The following is a 15,087-nucleotide window of genomic DNA, read 5'->3' as shown; positions in this document are numbered from 1 at the left end:
CCCTGGGGAGTGGAGAGGGTGGTGAGGGTCTGGGGAGGCAGCCAGGCCCAGGAGCAGGTTAATGTTACAGCCCTGGGTAAGTGAGCTGGGCCGGTTGACGTCAGGGTGATGATGGGTGGAGGGGAGGGCCGGGTTACTGAACTATATGATAGGTCAAATCAAGGCGGATCCCCTTGGGACGGAGCCCTCTATGCCGGCTAGAGAACGACCCCGAGCCATGGTCCATACCGGCCACAGCTCAGCCTGGGTCCTGCTCTCAGTCCGAGTGCCTGAAGCAGGCTTTGGTTTCATGTCAGTAGCCTTCATCTGCCTTCCAAAAATAAGCCCCTGCCGCCATGCCGAGGGGAGAAAAACAAGAAGGGCGGTATTTTTAGGGCCATTAATTCTGACCACGTGCCTGAGAGGCAAGGTGGATGGCCCTGGGACAGAGGCTGTTCATCACTATGTCCCGGGGAGCAGGACGTGTTCAGGGCACGCTGCAGGCTCTCGTCTTCTTAGGCGTCCTAGTGGGCATGGTGGTGCCCTCACCTGCCGGCGCCCGCGCCAACGGCACGCTACTGGACTCCAGAGGCTGGGGCACCCTCTTGTCCAGGTCTCGAGCTGGGCTAGCTGGAGAGATTTCGGGTGTGAATTGGGAAAGTGGCTATTTGGTGGGCATTAAGCGACAGCGGAGACTCTACTGCAACGTGGGCATTGGCTTCCACCTCCAGGTGCCTCCCGACGGCCGGATCAGTGGGACGCACGAGGAGAACCCCTACAGTGAGTGTCACTAGTAGATAGCTGGGGTGCTTGGTGGCTTGGGCACGAGCAGAGTCAAAAGATGAAGGGGGCTTGTGCTGGTGGGTGGGGCTGCACTCTAAAGGGAACGCATGCTGTGTAATGTTTAATGACTTGATCTCACCCTGCCCTGCCCAGAAAGAGATGCGAGCTCAGTAACCTATGCATCTCGGTATCCTTAGCCATCATCCCAGGTAATTCCACCGGTGGTCACAATTGCTCCAGTCTTAGTGGCCCAGCTCTGGTCTTCCTGAAAACCTATAACTACTCTGGTAGGGAGATTAAATTATGATATTCCACCCTGGTTAAAGCCATGAGTTTCTATTCAGCTGTCCTTTATGAAAGGGAAGGGCAAGTAGTCTGAAAAATGCCCATCTAGAGCATCTCCTTGACGCCGAGCTTCAGGTGCCTGCATAGGCCATCTTCCGGCCAAGGCAGGAAGGGCTGGAGGGTCCCAGACCAGCCACTGGGCTCAGTGTAGCAGCAGTGTTTGTGAACTGAGTTGAAGGATGTAGGGCAGACTTTAAATAATCAAAATTGATCGACTGATAGTGTAGTGTGTGTGTGCTTGTATGTGTGTGTGTGTTTGTGTGTGTGTTTGTGTGTGTGTGTGTGTGTGTGTGTGTGTGTGTGTGTGTGTGTGTGTGTGTATTTTGCTGAGAGTTAAACCCAGGGACCCAGGGCACACCATGCAAGTACTGTACCACTGAGCTACATCTCTCAACCCCCGTCCTTCAAGCCAAGGACCTCAGGTGACAGATTCACCGAAAGCCCGGACTCAAAGCTAATCTTGAATAGATGTTTGAGTGTCCGTTGCGATCCCCAACTCCGGTGTAAAGCTTTTCCAGTAAGAACTGAATGTGCTACCAGGATGCGCCTGGATGCAGCTAGTGTGGTGGAGGGAGGTTGGGGGACTATGTGGCTCAGGGACAGATGCCGTGCACAGGTGGAGCCTCTAAGGAGGTGGACAGCCGGGTGCCTCTGAAGGCCTGGCGTCTGTGGACATGAGCATGAGTGGGTGTCCTCTGTTTCTTTGTCAGGCCTGCTGGAAATCTCCACGGTAGAACGGGGTGTGGTGAGCCTCTTTGGTGTGAAAAGTGCTCTCTTCATTGCCATGAACAGTAAAGGAAGACTGTACACAACGGTGAGTTCCTCAGAAGAGGGAAAGCGCCCGGGTTCTTCCTGTTCACACCATTGAAAACAGCACACACACACACACACACACACACACACACACACACACACACACCACCGAGAATTGGGGTTTTTTGGGGGGGGGGTGTGAGGGATTAAAAAGCCGTGAAAGGAGCTTTTGCTGATAAGGTGCCTGAAGCCCACGCTTCCTCTATTTCACCATGAAACCTCTGCACAAGCCTGCCGTTCTTTCCAACCCCACTACTGAGACCTTTGCCCTTAAGGAAGCCATGGTTCAGAGAGCTCTTGGGTAGGGAAGCCTGCATTCTGACACAGAGCTGTCATTCAGGCTCATGGTCAGGTCTGAGTCGCTGAACTGGGGAGGCCTGGAAAGGCAGGCCTGTGGGTCAGCCTGGGCAAACTGCCCCCATGACACCCCTCCAGGGACACTCCTCCTGAGTGGTACAGGAGACCTGTAGAAGGAGGCTCTCTCCTCTTCCTTAGTGACGAGATGCTTCGGCTGAAGTTTTACAACCTCTGGCCTTTGATCCCACAGTCTATGGTAGGATCTTACTCTGTCATAGCTTCCCAGCAGGCACTGGACCCCACCTCACTCTGTATCATAGATCACTATGGGAGAACGAATGCCAAGAGGCAAATTCTCACTCTGGCGCATGGGCAAGCATTAACTGTGTCCACCAAGGCCTCTGCTTTCGTCTGACCCGCCCACTTCCAGGGCTGTCAGCCTGCAAGTTAGCCTATTTCAAAATGTGCTAGAAAAACATTGGATGGAATTGATAAGGCCAAGAGGCCTTTAGACAGAAGTAAGGAAGCTGGATCTAGTAAGCGGTAGAGTGCGTACCTCCTATGTGTATGAACTCAGCAGAGTTCAGCCCCTAGCACCAAACAAATGAGAGGGCAGTGGCTACAGAGGAAGGAACCTCAGATGCACCAGAAGACACTGTAGAGTCGGTTCCTCCCATCCCTTGGGGGAAGAAGATGGCTGATAGAAAGGGACCACCAGACCTGGGACAAGTGCTAGATTCCCCAGGGAACTCTCCCAGCAAAGGAAGTCAAAAAAACTAAAGTGAACGGGTCAGAGGGTGTCTGCTTCCCAACCTCTTGAACTAGTGTCTCAAAGTTGGCTTATGGTGTGGGCTAAAACCAGTGCGTCTCCAGCATCGATCCGTGGATGCTCACGTGCAGCCATCACTCTGTAATCTGTTAGATGCTTGGGTCTCCAGGACCTGCTTCAGAGGCTCAGAGGGCCGGGATGAAGACCCTCAATCTGTCCAACTCACAGTTCAGGCTTTTTGGGTTTTTTTTGTTTGTTTGTTTTGTTTTGTTTTTAGATTCTGGGGTGTTTTTTGAGGCTCAGGTAGGGGCGGATGCTCTATGGCCTACAGGGAACAAGGAGTCCTGTCAGTTCTACCTAGTGTTAATGCAACCTCCAAAACAGTAGGAGACAGGGCCTACACAGGGAAATCTCAGATGCCAGTCGTACCAGTCTCTGAGAAGGCGGCAGAGCAGGAAACAGCATGGGACCACCCGAGGCTTTGGTGGAATTGGCTGCTCGCTTCTTCTGTGAGGTAGGTTCTCCAAGGAGATTATCACCAGCCCCCATGGTACCCAGAATGGTACCTGCCCAGCAGGGAGATCTGGGACAGCTGGCTCTAGGATTCTGCATGGGCGTTTTAGCAGGCAAATCTGCCAGAAACCCAAATTATATAAACACTTACTTCTGCCCCCGCAATTAACATATTTTTTCTCAATTAGAAAAGAACTCATTCGTGGCAAGGGAGAGGGTCGCAAACACAGATTGGATAAATACATCCACTTCCCACTTGGAATTGCTGGTTCTCAGAGAGGTTGTGGGAACATTTTGGCTATCAAGAGAAAATGCTCCCAGTGGGTAGACCCCTTCACTGTACCAAGCCTCCTTGAAGTGTGGGGCACCAGGCAAATGGTTCTGAAGGGACCTGGAGTAACCACTAGACAGCAGTTGCTGTGGCGAAGAGGGACTGCTCTGAGAGAAGACCCTCTGGTTTCCATATCCAGTAGCCCAGGAGCTTGTGCTCCTGGTGGGAAATTCTCCTCCCTAGACCCCAAGGCCAGAGAGGGGCTGATTGGACCCCAGCTACTGCACCTGATGCTCTGTGTGAGGCTCGGGAACCAGATGCTTCCGAACAGCCTCTCCCCACCCTCCACCCCCCAGCAGCAGTTACCACGGTCTAAAAAAACAATTGCCAACTGATCCCGGGAGCCAGGAAGACTCCTGCTGGGTGGTGATTTCATTCACACCATTTCCCTTTAAGCCCCCCTGAGCTGCCTCCTCCCTCGGTAGATCAGCTGCTGTAACCTCTAAATGGCATTTCTCGCGTGGGGGGAGGGGAGGGGCTGATGAGGAGGAAAAGTCAGCCCTCCGGTGATGAAAGAATCGGGGCAAAGAAAAGGCACCTAGAAGAGGTCTTCCTTCTTTCAGACGCGGGGGTGTGGAACGTAAGGGCGGTTTTAGGCTTTCTCTACAGACGACAAGGGCAGCCCTCCTGTACTGAGCCTGAGCTGGCAGATCTGGGATCCTGCAGAGTGGTTGTAAGTTAGAAGCACTGCCAGGCAGAGCTGAAGAAGCATTTGGTATTCAGCCTCCCTTTGCAGGCCGAGGTGCAGGGTGTCTGCAGTCTCAGGCTCTGTCCCTTTGCCCAGCTGCACCTATGCGATCTCCAGGTTCTGCAGATGATGCCCAGAAAGCCCTTGGAGGGTGCTGGACAGACTGGACAGACTGGGGCCAGATCTCCCATTGCCACCCAGTCCTGCCTAGCCGATAGACTTGCTTTAGGCCACGTCACTGGTGTTTCTCTCAGCCTGAATCTTTGCCATCTTGGCCGAGAGGCTGGAGAAGAATGAGGGAATCCAACATTCTCGCTCCCCCTTAAAATCAAGAAAGCCATCACGGAGCCCCTCCTGACGGTGGTTGTGTAGCCATTCATTGACCGAGAAGAATACATGTTGCCCTTTAGAGGGTTTACGCCATGCTTACATCCTTCTAATCAACAGGAACACAGAGACATGCAAGCCTCAAGGCTGACTTCAAACCCCCTACCTCACTCCTACCCTCTTTCCTCAGAGCACATACAGAATGAAGATTTGTTCAAGACAGAGATGGCTTAGCTCCGCATATGAACAAGGGGATGGGTGTGGCAGCTGCCCCTCCCCCCCCAACTTTTGGGACCACTTCTACCAAAAGCGTTTTCCCCTAAACACCCAGGGATGCCCTATTTTCCACAGTGCTTTTGCTTTGAGGGAGTTGAAAGGCCGTTTCTTCTCAAATGGGTTTGGTAGAATTCAAGACGTTGTCACCCTGGCGCTGGAGAGTGGCAGGCCCGGGAAATGTGATCTGGTGGAATTATTTTCATTTGTTCAAGTAATAATATACGGTAGCCGCTTTTATTAACACGGTGTTCGCTTGGCTGGGGGCCTTTCTCACCAAGCCAATGCTCCAGCGTTCCTGAGCCATGAGAACGCAAAGCCCAGGGGTGGGGGGGTAGCGATGGAGGCAACAGAATTGGGCCCCAAGCACTGCCGCAGTCCTGTGAAAAATGCTGTCAGTTACAAGCCTGGAGATGACGAGTCAGGGCGTTCAGGGGACTGTGTTGTGATGTTGTCTTGTCAGAACTGCTCCCACTCGACCCCCACCCCCAACCACCTGAACGTCAGGCGGGGTCGGGACTGATGGGAGGTGAGGCAGGCAGGGGGCGGGGCAGGCAGGAGGCACCTAAAGAATAAGAAGCCTCTGTTTCCATTTCCTATTTGTAGAGAGTTCTGCGAAGGCCAGGGATAGGAGATAGGCTGGAGAGAAAGGACAGAAAAGAAATGAAAGCAGTCAACTTAAAAAGGGGGGGGGGGGGTTGGGACAGATTTGAATAATCAAATCTGGTGAGCAGGACTAGGGTATGGTGGGGGGCTGGTCTAGAGCACAGAGCTCTGGGTTCCATTCCTAGCACTGCCTCTGACAAAAAATGTCTGTCTGCTGGGCAGAGAACAAAGTGAATTGGCCCCTCTTTATATCCTCAGGGACTTGGTCCTGGTAACCCATGGACTACGGAACCCCAAATCTTTAGGTGCCAAAGTGCCTCATAAAAAGACGATCTAACATCTTCATATGACCTGTGTACATCTTCTTAGACATCTGAGCTCACCATTTGATTATTTTTAATACGTAATGCAAAGCCTACATAAATACATTGTGTACCACATTTATAGGGAACAATTAAGGAATCAAAAAATATCTGTGCATGTTCAAGGCAGATGCAATCTTTTTTCAAATACTTTTGGTCCATGATTGGTTGGCTCTAGGGGTACAGAACTCTCAGGAACACGTGGCAATCTGTACATGACCCCACAAAGATGCAGATGTTTTTGAAAACGCTGCTTCTTAGGCGGACTCCTTGGAGACAATGGGATGTGAGCAATGCCCATAGTTCTCAACTCAAGGGCTCTCTCCTTCCCCCTTCCTCCTCCTCTGCCTCACTCTGCTCTCCACCTTACCATGTGCTTAACTCTCACCAGTGTGCAAACAACACACTAAAGCCTCTCCCTTAACCACCATCCAGATCCGAAATAAATTCTCCTGGAAACTGGCGAGGCAAGTTCCTCTCCAGGGACAGGGCATACAGAGTTAGAACAGAGGGAAAGTAGGTGGAGAGGAACAGCCTCACGGATAGAGACTGCTGGTCTAATAAGACCCCTCCCTCCACTTCCTGGCCCATTTTGGATTCTGAGCTCTTTTACCATTTTAAATAAATTGCTTATGTGGGTAGATAACACATGGAAAAGATTTAAGAAAAGGGGGAGTGCAAAAGATTCCCCCAGGACTTAAATCTCCTCCTATTATCATCTCGATGCCTGTGAGTTCCTCCTGGGAGGCCACCTGTGTGACCAGTTCCTTGTGGACCATTCTGGGAGTAACTTACACGTGCATGAGTGTATTGTTCAGGTAGCTTTGAAAAGTCACACTTCAGATGTTCAAGGTGTTTCTAAATTTTATGTGAGTGAGTGAGTGAGTGGGTGAGTGAGTGAGTGTTTTGTCTGCATATATGTCTGTGCACTACCTGTGTACCTGACGCCCTCGGAGGCCAGGTGAGGGTGTTGGATCCGCTGGATCTGGACAGTTGTAAGCTACCATGTGGGTGTTGGAAGTCAAACCCTGATCTCCTCTGCAGGACATAGGTTCAAACTGAGCGTCTCCACCTGGTAATATGTCTCTGGGACAGTCCAGTGTCAATGTGCCAACGATTTTTTCATGATTTTCAGTACTCCATAGTGTAGCTTGGTCACAACTGAGACAACTACTCCCCTTTCGATAGACACCAACTATCTTGCTCTTTAAAAAGCGTTGTACACATGTGGGAATATAAAGTCAAAATCTGTTCCTAAGAGAATGGCTGATCATCAGTTATCTTCATTTAAAAATTTTTTCTAGTAGGCACCGCGAATTGACCTCTGTAGAAGGAGTAACACTATGCACTAAAGAACACTGAGAATCCCTTGTCTTTGGACCCTCCCCACTTATAGTGTCAGATACTTTCCCCAGTCTGACCATTGATCCCTGGAATCCTTGTCCCAGAGGGGGCTTCTTGGAGTCTACTGGGAAAGAAACACAGAGTTCAGATCCTGTTTACATGTTCTTAAAGGCATCTGCTCCAAGGGCTGGAGAGTACCGGTGCTAGGCTCTCTACCATCCCATAATAGCAATGTAAAGAGACCTGTGCTTCCCCACTGCTGGTGAGCCTAGGAGCACCAACTTCGTGTGTGTGTGTGTGTGTGTGTGTGTGTGTGTGTGTGTGTGTGTGTGTGTACTCACGCATCTGCCCAGGTGCACACGTCTATGCCCACATGGAAGCGAGAGAGGAACAAAGCAACTTCCTCTCTAGCTGTCTGCCTAATTTCCTTGGGAACCAGGTTCTTTTCTATAAAAATGGCTCCTATCTCAGATCCCACAGGGCCCCAGTGAATGTTCTGGGTTATAAAGCTCCATTCACCTTCTGGGCTCAAAGTCAAAACTGAGAAGGAGCCTTTTCTTTTTAAGGGGCTGCAGGCTTTGAACCGAGAAACTACAGGCAGAAAGGGACAATACTGAAAGGACTTCTCAGAGCTCATTTGTTCCTCTGCCCCTGCACTCACTACCCCACAAGCTCCCTGGCACCCACAGAGTTTGTGTGAAGGAGAACAGAGTCTCTGAGAGGAGGGGACCATCCAAGTCACAGTACGAGAACACAGAAAAGTCACAGAGTGGAGCCAAGGGACCTCCATCCCGTTCTGCCAGGCAACCTCTCACTCTAGGCTGGCAATAGCTCGGTGCCACCCACCCTGACCCCTTCTCTGAATAGAACACATTCTCACTTGAGGACAGGGTAGAAGGCATCCCCTCCTGGAAGTCAGGAGGTGCACTCTGCTCTCCCCACAGGACCCAAGCATCTTCCCTCTGTGTCGCTGGCCTTGGATTCCTCCTGGTGAGGAGGAACTGTGAGGGCTCTCTGATGGGCCTCCTGTTCCAATCTCTCCCTTTCCTGTCCTTGCAGCATATACCCCGTGGCAGTGTTTCCACGGAGGGAAGGAGGGTGCCTGACAAAAGACCTCCTCGGAGTGGCTCAGCTGGTGTTTTGGCACTTCTTTTATTTTTAAATTATTTTATTTATTTACATTCCAATTATTGACCCTTCCCCCCTTCCTTCCCCCCTCTCCCATCCCACCTCCCCTTTGCCTCCGAGAGGGTGCTCCCCACTTCCCCCATCCCACGGGTGGACATTTCTTAAGTCTCTGCTGTCTGTTCATCTTCACAGCCCAGCTTCCAGGACGAATGCAAGTTCAGAGAAACCCTCCTTCCAAACAATTACAACGCCTACGAGTCCGACCTGTACAGAGGGACCTACATTGCACTGAGCAAATATGGACGGGTAAAGCGGGCAGCAAGGTGTCCCCAATCATGACTGTCACTCACTTCCTCCCCAGGATATAAGGACCCATGAATGAAGGCTCACAGGGTGACCTCTGCGTCTTTTCTGTTGGAATTTTACACTTCCACTCCTATCCCGCGACTTCTGAGTCTGGCTTGTCTTGTGCCTGAAGAGATGGGTTGGCTCCCTCGGCCACTGGAGTGCACAGTATATAACCCACATGGCTGAGGGTTTGCAGTTCACATCTCAGGATGGCAGTGGATCCTGTGCTTCGACCTCACCAGAGGAGAGACAATATGGACGCTTCTCGCAGCATGTGGCCCTGTGCATAAGAAAAAGCCGAGACAGGAGTGTGCGTGTGTCCGTGCAGATCCATACATCTTTGCGTAGATTCTCAGAGCAGCGGCATTTTAGAATACCGAGTTTCTTTCTCCCAACGTCGGCACTGCAGGAATCTGCCTGTCAGATCATCACTTGTCAGAAGGATTGGGATGTATCCCATTCTACCTTTTTCCTGATCATCTATCCATCCAGTTGTCTGAGTCACAATGAGCAGCTATCTTTTCTGTGGTAGGAGGAAAGTAGGGGTATAAAATATAATTGTAAACTAGGAAAAAGAAAGGTAACCTACACCCTGGCTTCTATGCCCATTGGGGCTGTGGGAACATTATGATGTGTTGTTAGGGATGACTGGGAGAGAAGGGGATCCCCTCCTTGGAAGAAAGTAATAGACCAGGACGGGGGCTATTGGGGAGATCTGTGGAGGCAGAGGGACTGAACGTTCTGTAGAGAGCCATTCTGCCTAAAGGGCTTCAAACTGTGTATGGCTCCAAGAACGGGCCAGCACCAGGCTGCCTGCCCATAACGTTTCCTCGCTTTGAACCAGGTCTTATTTTAACCTCAGATGACAAGGATCCTAATAATGGCAACCTCCCTGGCAAGGAAGAGCAGTGTGCAAATTAGGGCATGAAGGAAGTCCAGAGCAGAGGCTTTGGACTCGCCGTGGTGATCCCTCTCCAACTATGTCCAGGAAACTCGCCCAACTTCTCACCCGATACCCTTACTTCCTTCTCACTCGGCCGAAGCTTGCATGCACAATGCCACCTGGATGCAGAAGAATTGGGCGCTGTGACCTCTAGCCCCTCTTCCTCACTCCAGTAGGGGAGGTGTGATAATCCCGGATTCAGGCAGCCAAGCTGAAGTGGCTCCTTGCTCCACAATGCCTTCTTGCCTCTTGTCCTTTGAGAGTATTTTAAACTGTGGTTCCCTGAGAGACTATAAATGCGGTCTGTCTAGAGCTCGCAGATTCCTGAAGCGTTGGAATGTTCCTAAATCTGACACCAGAGAGAGCCATATCAGTGCACAAATATTTTCAGCATATGTCACAAAATGACCTGACACCCTCAGCTACCCTTGGGAGCCCTGACCTGCAAGACAATCCCCTCATCTGTTGCAAATACCTCTGTCTTCAACATACCTCTCTATTCGTGGATGCACCCCTCTATAGACAGATCTGGACTCAGGGATTCTGAGCTGCGGATGGGTGGGGTTTGGCAATGCAAGAGACACACATCATTCTGGCTTCCTCCTTTGGCTTGAAAGTGTCAGGGTGGACATGTGATAAGAGAGGGGGGAAAGGCCAGAGATAGATAAGAGTTAACAGATGGTAAGAGTTCAGCATGTGGACATCCTAAAGCTTTGGATGGAAACTTGGAAGAACCGAGTCTTGGATCAGGTATAAAGGGGAGAAAAATTGATCCATATTAACTTCTTGGATAATGAGGTTCAAGTCATCTGGGAAGGAGAAAGCCATCTTCTCTTTTAAGACATCCTTGCCAGTTATCATCAATGCTTTTATAAGGCTTATCAGAAGTGGGGTCACTTGGAATTTCATGCGCATTCGTTCCCGATGTAACCATATGAACAGGACAGCTGGGGCTGGGTACTGCTGGACAGATAGGAAATATTTTAAGCCTCGAGAAAGTCAACCCCCAGCCTCCCTTCCTCCTTTCCTTCCTTCCTCCCTTCCTGCCTTCCTTTCTAGGTCTTTATGCATACATGCCTTGAGTCAATGAAATCTAGAGAGACTGCAAGACTCTGGGCTTCTAGATCTTGTCTCTTTGTTGGAGCTCATGAAGCTACTCAAATCCTGACAAGGAGTTTCATCGACTATCCCCTCTTACCTTTCACGCTCCGGGTAAGAAAGAGAAGCTACAGAGCCCCTGGATGGGGCAGGCCTGGTGTTCACCTGCCTGGTGGCCACAGCAGCACAGGATTTCCTATGACTGATTTCGGTGGTGAGAAGCTGGGGTCTCTAGCTGGCCCCAGGATTTTGCTGTACTGGTTCAATGCATGGTTCATACTTTTGATTTTTTTTCCTGCAAAGAAATTCTCTTAAGAGGTTTCTCTTTGACCTAAAGTGACTTACGCTTTGCACAAGTCAAACTCAATCCACAGGCAAATTAAGGAATGGGACAAGAGCAGAAAAAAAAACATCAGTGAGAGGTGCTGCTGCTGATCCTGTCTGTCCTGCTACTATGCACAGGGGTGGAGTGTTACTTCCTAACTGGTTGCCTGCACTCCTTGAAACGGTTGTTTGTAATTCTCTCACTAACGGCGTGCATTCTAGAAACTCGTGGGGGCTAAGCTGGAGAGCTGACTCGTTGGCCAAGAGCACTTGATGCTCTTACAGAGGCCACAAGATGGCCACAACCATCTGTAATGGTTCCCTAATGTCTACCAGTTTCTCTCTCCTGGCTCCAGGGACAATGCAGGCAAAACATTGCGTTGTTCCACCGCCTCATGGCACCTCTCTGATTCTTATTTTTGAAACATTTTTGATGTAGACAGAGTAAGCAATCTGATCACTAATACCCCATCAATACAAGCTCCAAGCTCTTAGTCACAACCAGACGATGGTTAAGAAGAACAGGTTTTTTTTTTCTTGTCATCTGAGTCAGAGCACAACCTGTCCTCATTTTAGACATGTATCTCTAGAAGCCCAGGCCTGAAATCTGATTCCGTCCCACATTTGGACATACGTTCTCCCTGTATGGCTTTGAGCCCCTTTTCCTGCCCTAAGGCCACACGTTTTCCAGCTTCTCACTCTGTGTGAGTTTTGAGGAAGGAAGGATGTTGAAGAGTCCGTGACACCCATTGCCCTTGTCATCGGTGCTGTGGTCGCTTGGGCAACCAGTTACAATGTGTGGCCACTGGCATCTCAACTAAGATTCCCTTCTGTTCCTTTTTTGTACAAAGCTAAGCTAGAAGTCTTCTACAACTTTCTATCCTTACATTTGCCCCCCCCCCAAGATAAGCTCTATGCCACTTGTTACAGAACAGGTGACAATTCCTTGCACAGTGGATCTGTGAGTCACTCTTAACCTCCCTTTCCAAGACGGACCAGCCATTCATGTCACTTTCCTGAGGGGAGGGGAAAAAAAACACCAAATACAGGAATGCTGGGGACAAGGCTGGAACCTACAGAAATACTGCAACCTGTGCTTACGTCTGAGTGGATAGCGCCTCTTCCCAAGGCAGAAGGCGAATGGCTACCCCAACCAGATCTTGACTCCAGGGCAGCATGCAGACAGCCAAAACGGAACCATGTTTGTATACCTCATGAACTACTGAAATCCCAGCCTCAGACACGGTTCTCTTTGTCTTCACTGTTAAGGACCTCGGGCTGGGTTCTGGTGCAGAACCATCCTCAGACTTGAGGACGGTAGGTAGGAGAGCCAGAAGCTGTTCAGTCATGTGCTTGAGAAATGTGATGCTTCTATTTTTTTTTAATATGTATGTGCTATGCACAAACCATAACACGTCCCAGCAAGAAGTTAAAGGTCTTTTTATACGTTTCTCTAAACTGTTTGACTCTGCCCCTCCTATTAAACTTGACAACAAATCTCTGGGTTGTAGTTAATTTTTTCTTTTGTTAATTGTCTATCTGTCTACCTACCCCCTATCTGGGAGCCAGGAAGTGGGGGAAGTGAGGGGAGGCAGATAAAGGTTTCTGGTGCTGTGGGCGATGAAGGCAGGAAGAAATTGTGGGAGCCTATTACTCTTATTGCTAATAGGGTATTTGTCCAAAAGGGGGAAGGATATGACCATACACATAAGGAGGCTACAGCCCCCCCCATCTTCATCTAAGTTATAAGCAATTTTCTGTGTTGGAATCCATTCACTCATTCACACACCTAGAACTACTTAATGAGCATCTCATCCTGAGCTGGGGTAAGTTTGGAGGATGCTCGAGAAACACAAGGTTACCCTCACCCATTCTTTCATAGATATAGATATGCATTATAAAAACTCACCTCAGGTAGGGAGATGACTTAATGGTTAAGAGACCTTGCTGCTCTTCCAGCAGATCTGGATTCGGCTCCCAGCATCCACAGCTCACAACTGTCTGCTATTCCAATTTCAGGGGATCTAACAATCTCTCCTGGCCCTTAGGGCATTGCATGCACATGGTACCCTGACATACACGAAGGCTCACAAGTATAAACTAAAACTATATACATCTTTATTTAAAAAAAAAAACTCACCGTGGGGGGGGTGAGAGGAGTTGGGAGGAAAGAAGGAGGAGAAATTATGCAATCTCTTTCTTCTTCCCAACTCCTCCCATCCCCCTAACCACAAGTAATTACTTTTTAATATTGCAAAAAAGAATTTGGATGAGGACGAACATCATCACTGAAGAGCATGTTACCCTGTAGACCTGCAAACCCTCTCCACAGACTCTGATGGGACTCAGAGAGGGTTCAGGAGAATGAGCCATCATCCTTTATGAAGTCCTTTCCTAGGATTGAGTAAAGACGCTGAGAACAAAGGACTTCAAACCCCTCTACCCCTCACAATGCCCTTCCTGGCCTCCTAGCCTCAGGCCATTACCAGTCCCTTGCTTATTCTTGCTCTAACAATCCCCTCTCCCATGAGCTTCCTCCTGTGCCTACCACCTGGGAAGAAGAACACATCTTTGAGAGATGCTGAGTTCCGAATACCTCCAGACATTCTTGGAAGAACCTCGTGGTTCTTGGCATAGTCCTGCATTTATTCATGCACTTCCTAGTTCTAACCTCCTACTTCATTCCAGAAACCATGCTGGGCCTTGGGGATATAATGTTGACAAATGTGACATGGGTTTCCAGACTCCCAAGGAAGGCAGGTGTGAAATAACTCCAGGAAACGGCAATGAGGGTATGGAAGAGAAACCCTCCAGTGTAGTGGGGAGCTTAGAACAAGGCCTTGACCTCACACGAGTGGATCTGAGAATCCATCCTGAAGAAGCTGAAATTTTAAGGATGATGGACTGAGGGCAGGGGAGAAGCTGGGGGCTGGAAGACAAGAGGGAGAAAGAGCTCTGGAAGAATACCAAGGATGCTTGAAGATAAAGCTACTAGGAGGAGTTGGGGATTTAGCTCAATGGTAGAGCACTTGCCTAGCAAGCGCAAGGCCCTGGGTTCAGTCCCCAGCTCTGAAAAAGAAGAAAAGGGGGGGAAAAAGCTACTAGGAATGGGGAGAGAACACTGCATCTTCTTGGATCTAAAATGTAGTCATTGTTGCAGGTGCAAAATAGTAGATCTGGGTGGAAGGGGTAGTGGTTGACGGGGCTCAGTTTTAGTTTGACCCCATCATTGCCTATCCTCTTGGTGAGACTCCTATCTTCAGACCTGTACACTCCTGACCATAAGTGGACTTAAAGCTCTCAGATTTGATAAAAAGGAAAAAAGCCCCCATTGTTGTGGTACTGGAGTGGTTTAAGTGAGAATGTCCCCTTAGGCTCAAATGTTTAAATACTGAATCTCCAGCTGATGGAACTTTGGGGGCAGATTTAGAAGGTGTGGCCTCGCTGGTAGAAGCTTGTCACCAAGGGTAGGCTTGGGATAACTTGGGAAGCAAGAACAAGTTGGAGGCTTCCAATTGAACTGTCCCAGGTTAGAGGAGATTCTGGAAGGACAGATTAGTGGTGGAGGGAGGGAGGAAGGCATCTGACCTACCGTCTCAACCACAGCCCTGACCCCAGGATGCTGCTTACAGGGCGAATCTACGCCTCAAAAGGTGTCTCCACCGTTGGCTGAGAGGAACCTTGGAGGGTTCAGATTCTCTTCAGGACAATTCATGATCCCGAAATGGATCGAAGGAAGCTAGCTTGCCAGTCTCACGGCAACATGAGGCTCTCGGACCAAACGTGTTGACATGGACATAGGTCAAAGGGTGCTGC

At 49.8% G+C, this 15,087-nt stretch overlaps 1 protein-coding gene across 1 annotated transcript; it reads left to right on the top strand.

Annotated features, from left to right (window-relative positions):
* The first annotated feature begins 413 nt into the window (after positions 1 to 413).
* On the top strand, positions 414 to 8,926 carry Fgf6 (fibroblast growth factor 6). The gene is made up of 3 exons (XM_032907376.1): positions 414 to 759; positions 1,818 to 1,921; positions 8,751 to 8,926. Exons 1-3 carry the CDS (start codon positions 414 to 416, stop codon positions 8,895 to 8,897), a joined length of 597 nt encoding a protein of 198 aa, XP_032763267.1. The 3' UTR covers positions 8,898 to 8,926.
* The last annotated feature ends 6,161 nt before the right edge of the window (positions 8,927 to 15,087 follow it).

Source organism: Rattus rattus, chromosome 6 (genome assembly GCF_011064425.1).
Source record: "Rattus rattus isolate New Zealand chromosome 6, Rrattus_CSIRO_v1, whole genome shotgun sequence".
Lineage (NCBI taxonomy): Eukaryota > Metazoa > Chordata > Mammalia > Rodentia > Muridae > Rattus > Rattus rattus.
This window is presented reverse-complemented; position numbering and strand designations above follow the sequence as displayed.

Excerpts from the sequence above, each read along its gene's own strand:
- Fgf6 (XM_032907376.1), top strand. The coding sequence starts at position 414 with ATGGCCCTGGGACAGAGGCTGTTCATCACTATGTCCCGGGGAGCAGGA. Across the intron at positions 760-1,817 it reads GCACGAGGAGAACCCCTACA|GCCTGCTGGAAATCTCCACG; the intron begins GTGAGTGTCACT and ends TTTCTTTGTCAG. Across the intron at positions 1,922-8,750 it reads AAGGAAGACTGTACACAACG|CCCAGCTTCCAGGACGAATG; the intron begins GTGAGTTCCTCA and ends TCATCTTCACAG.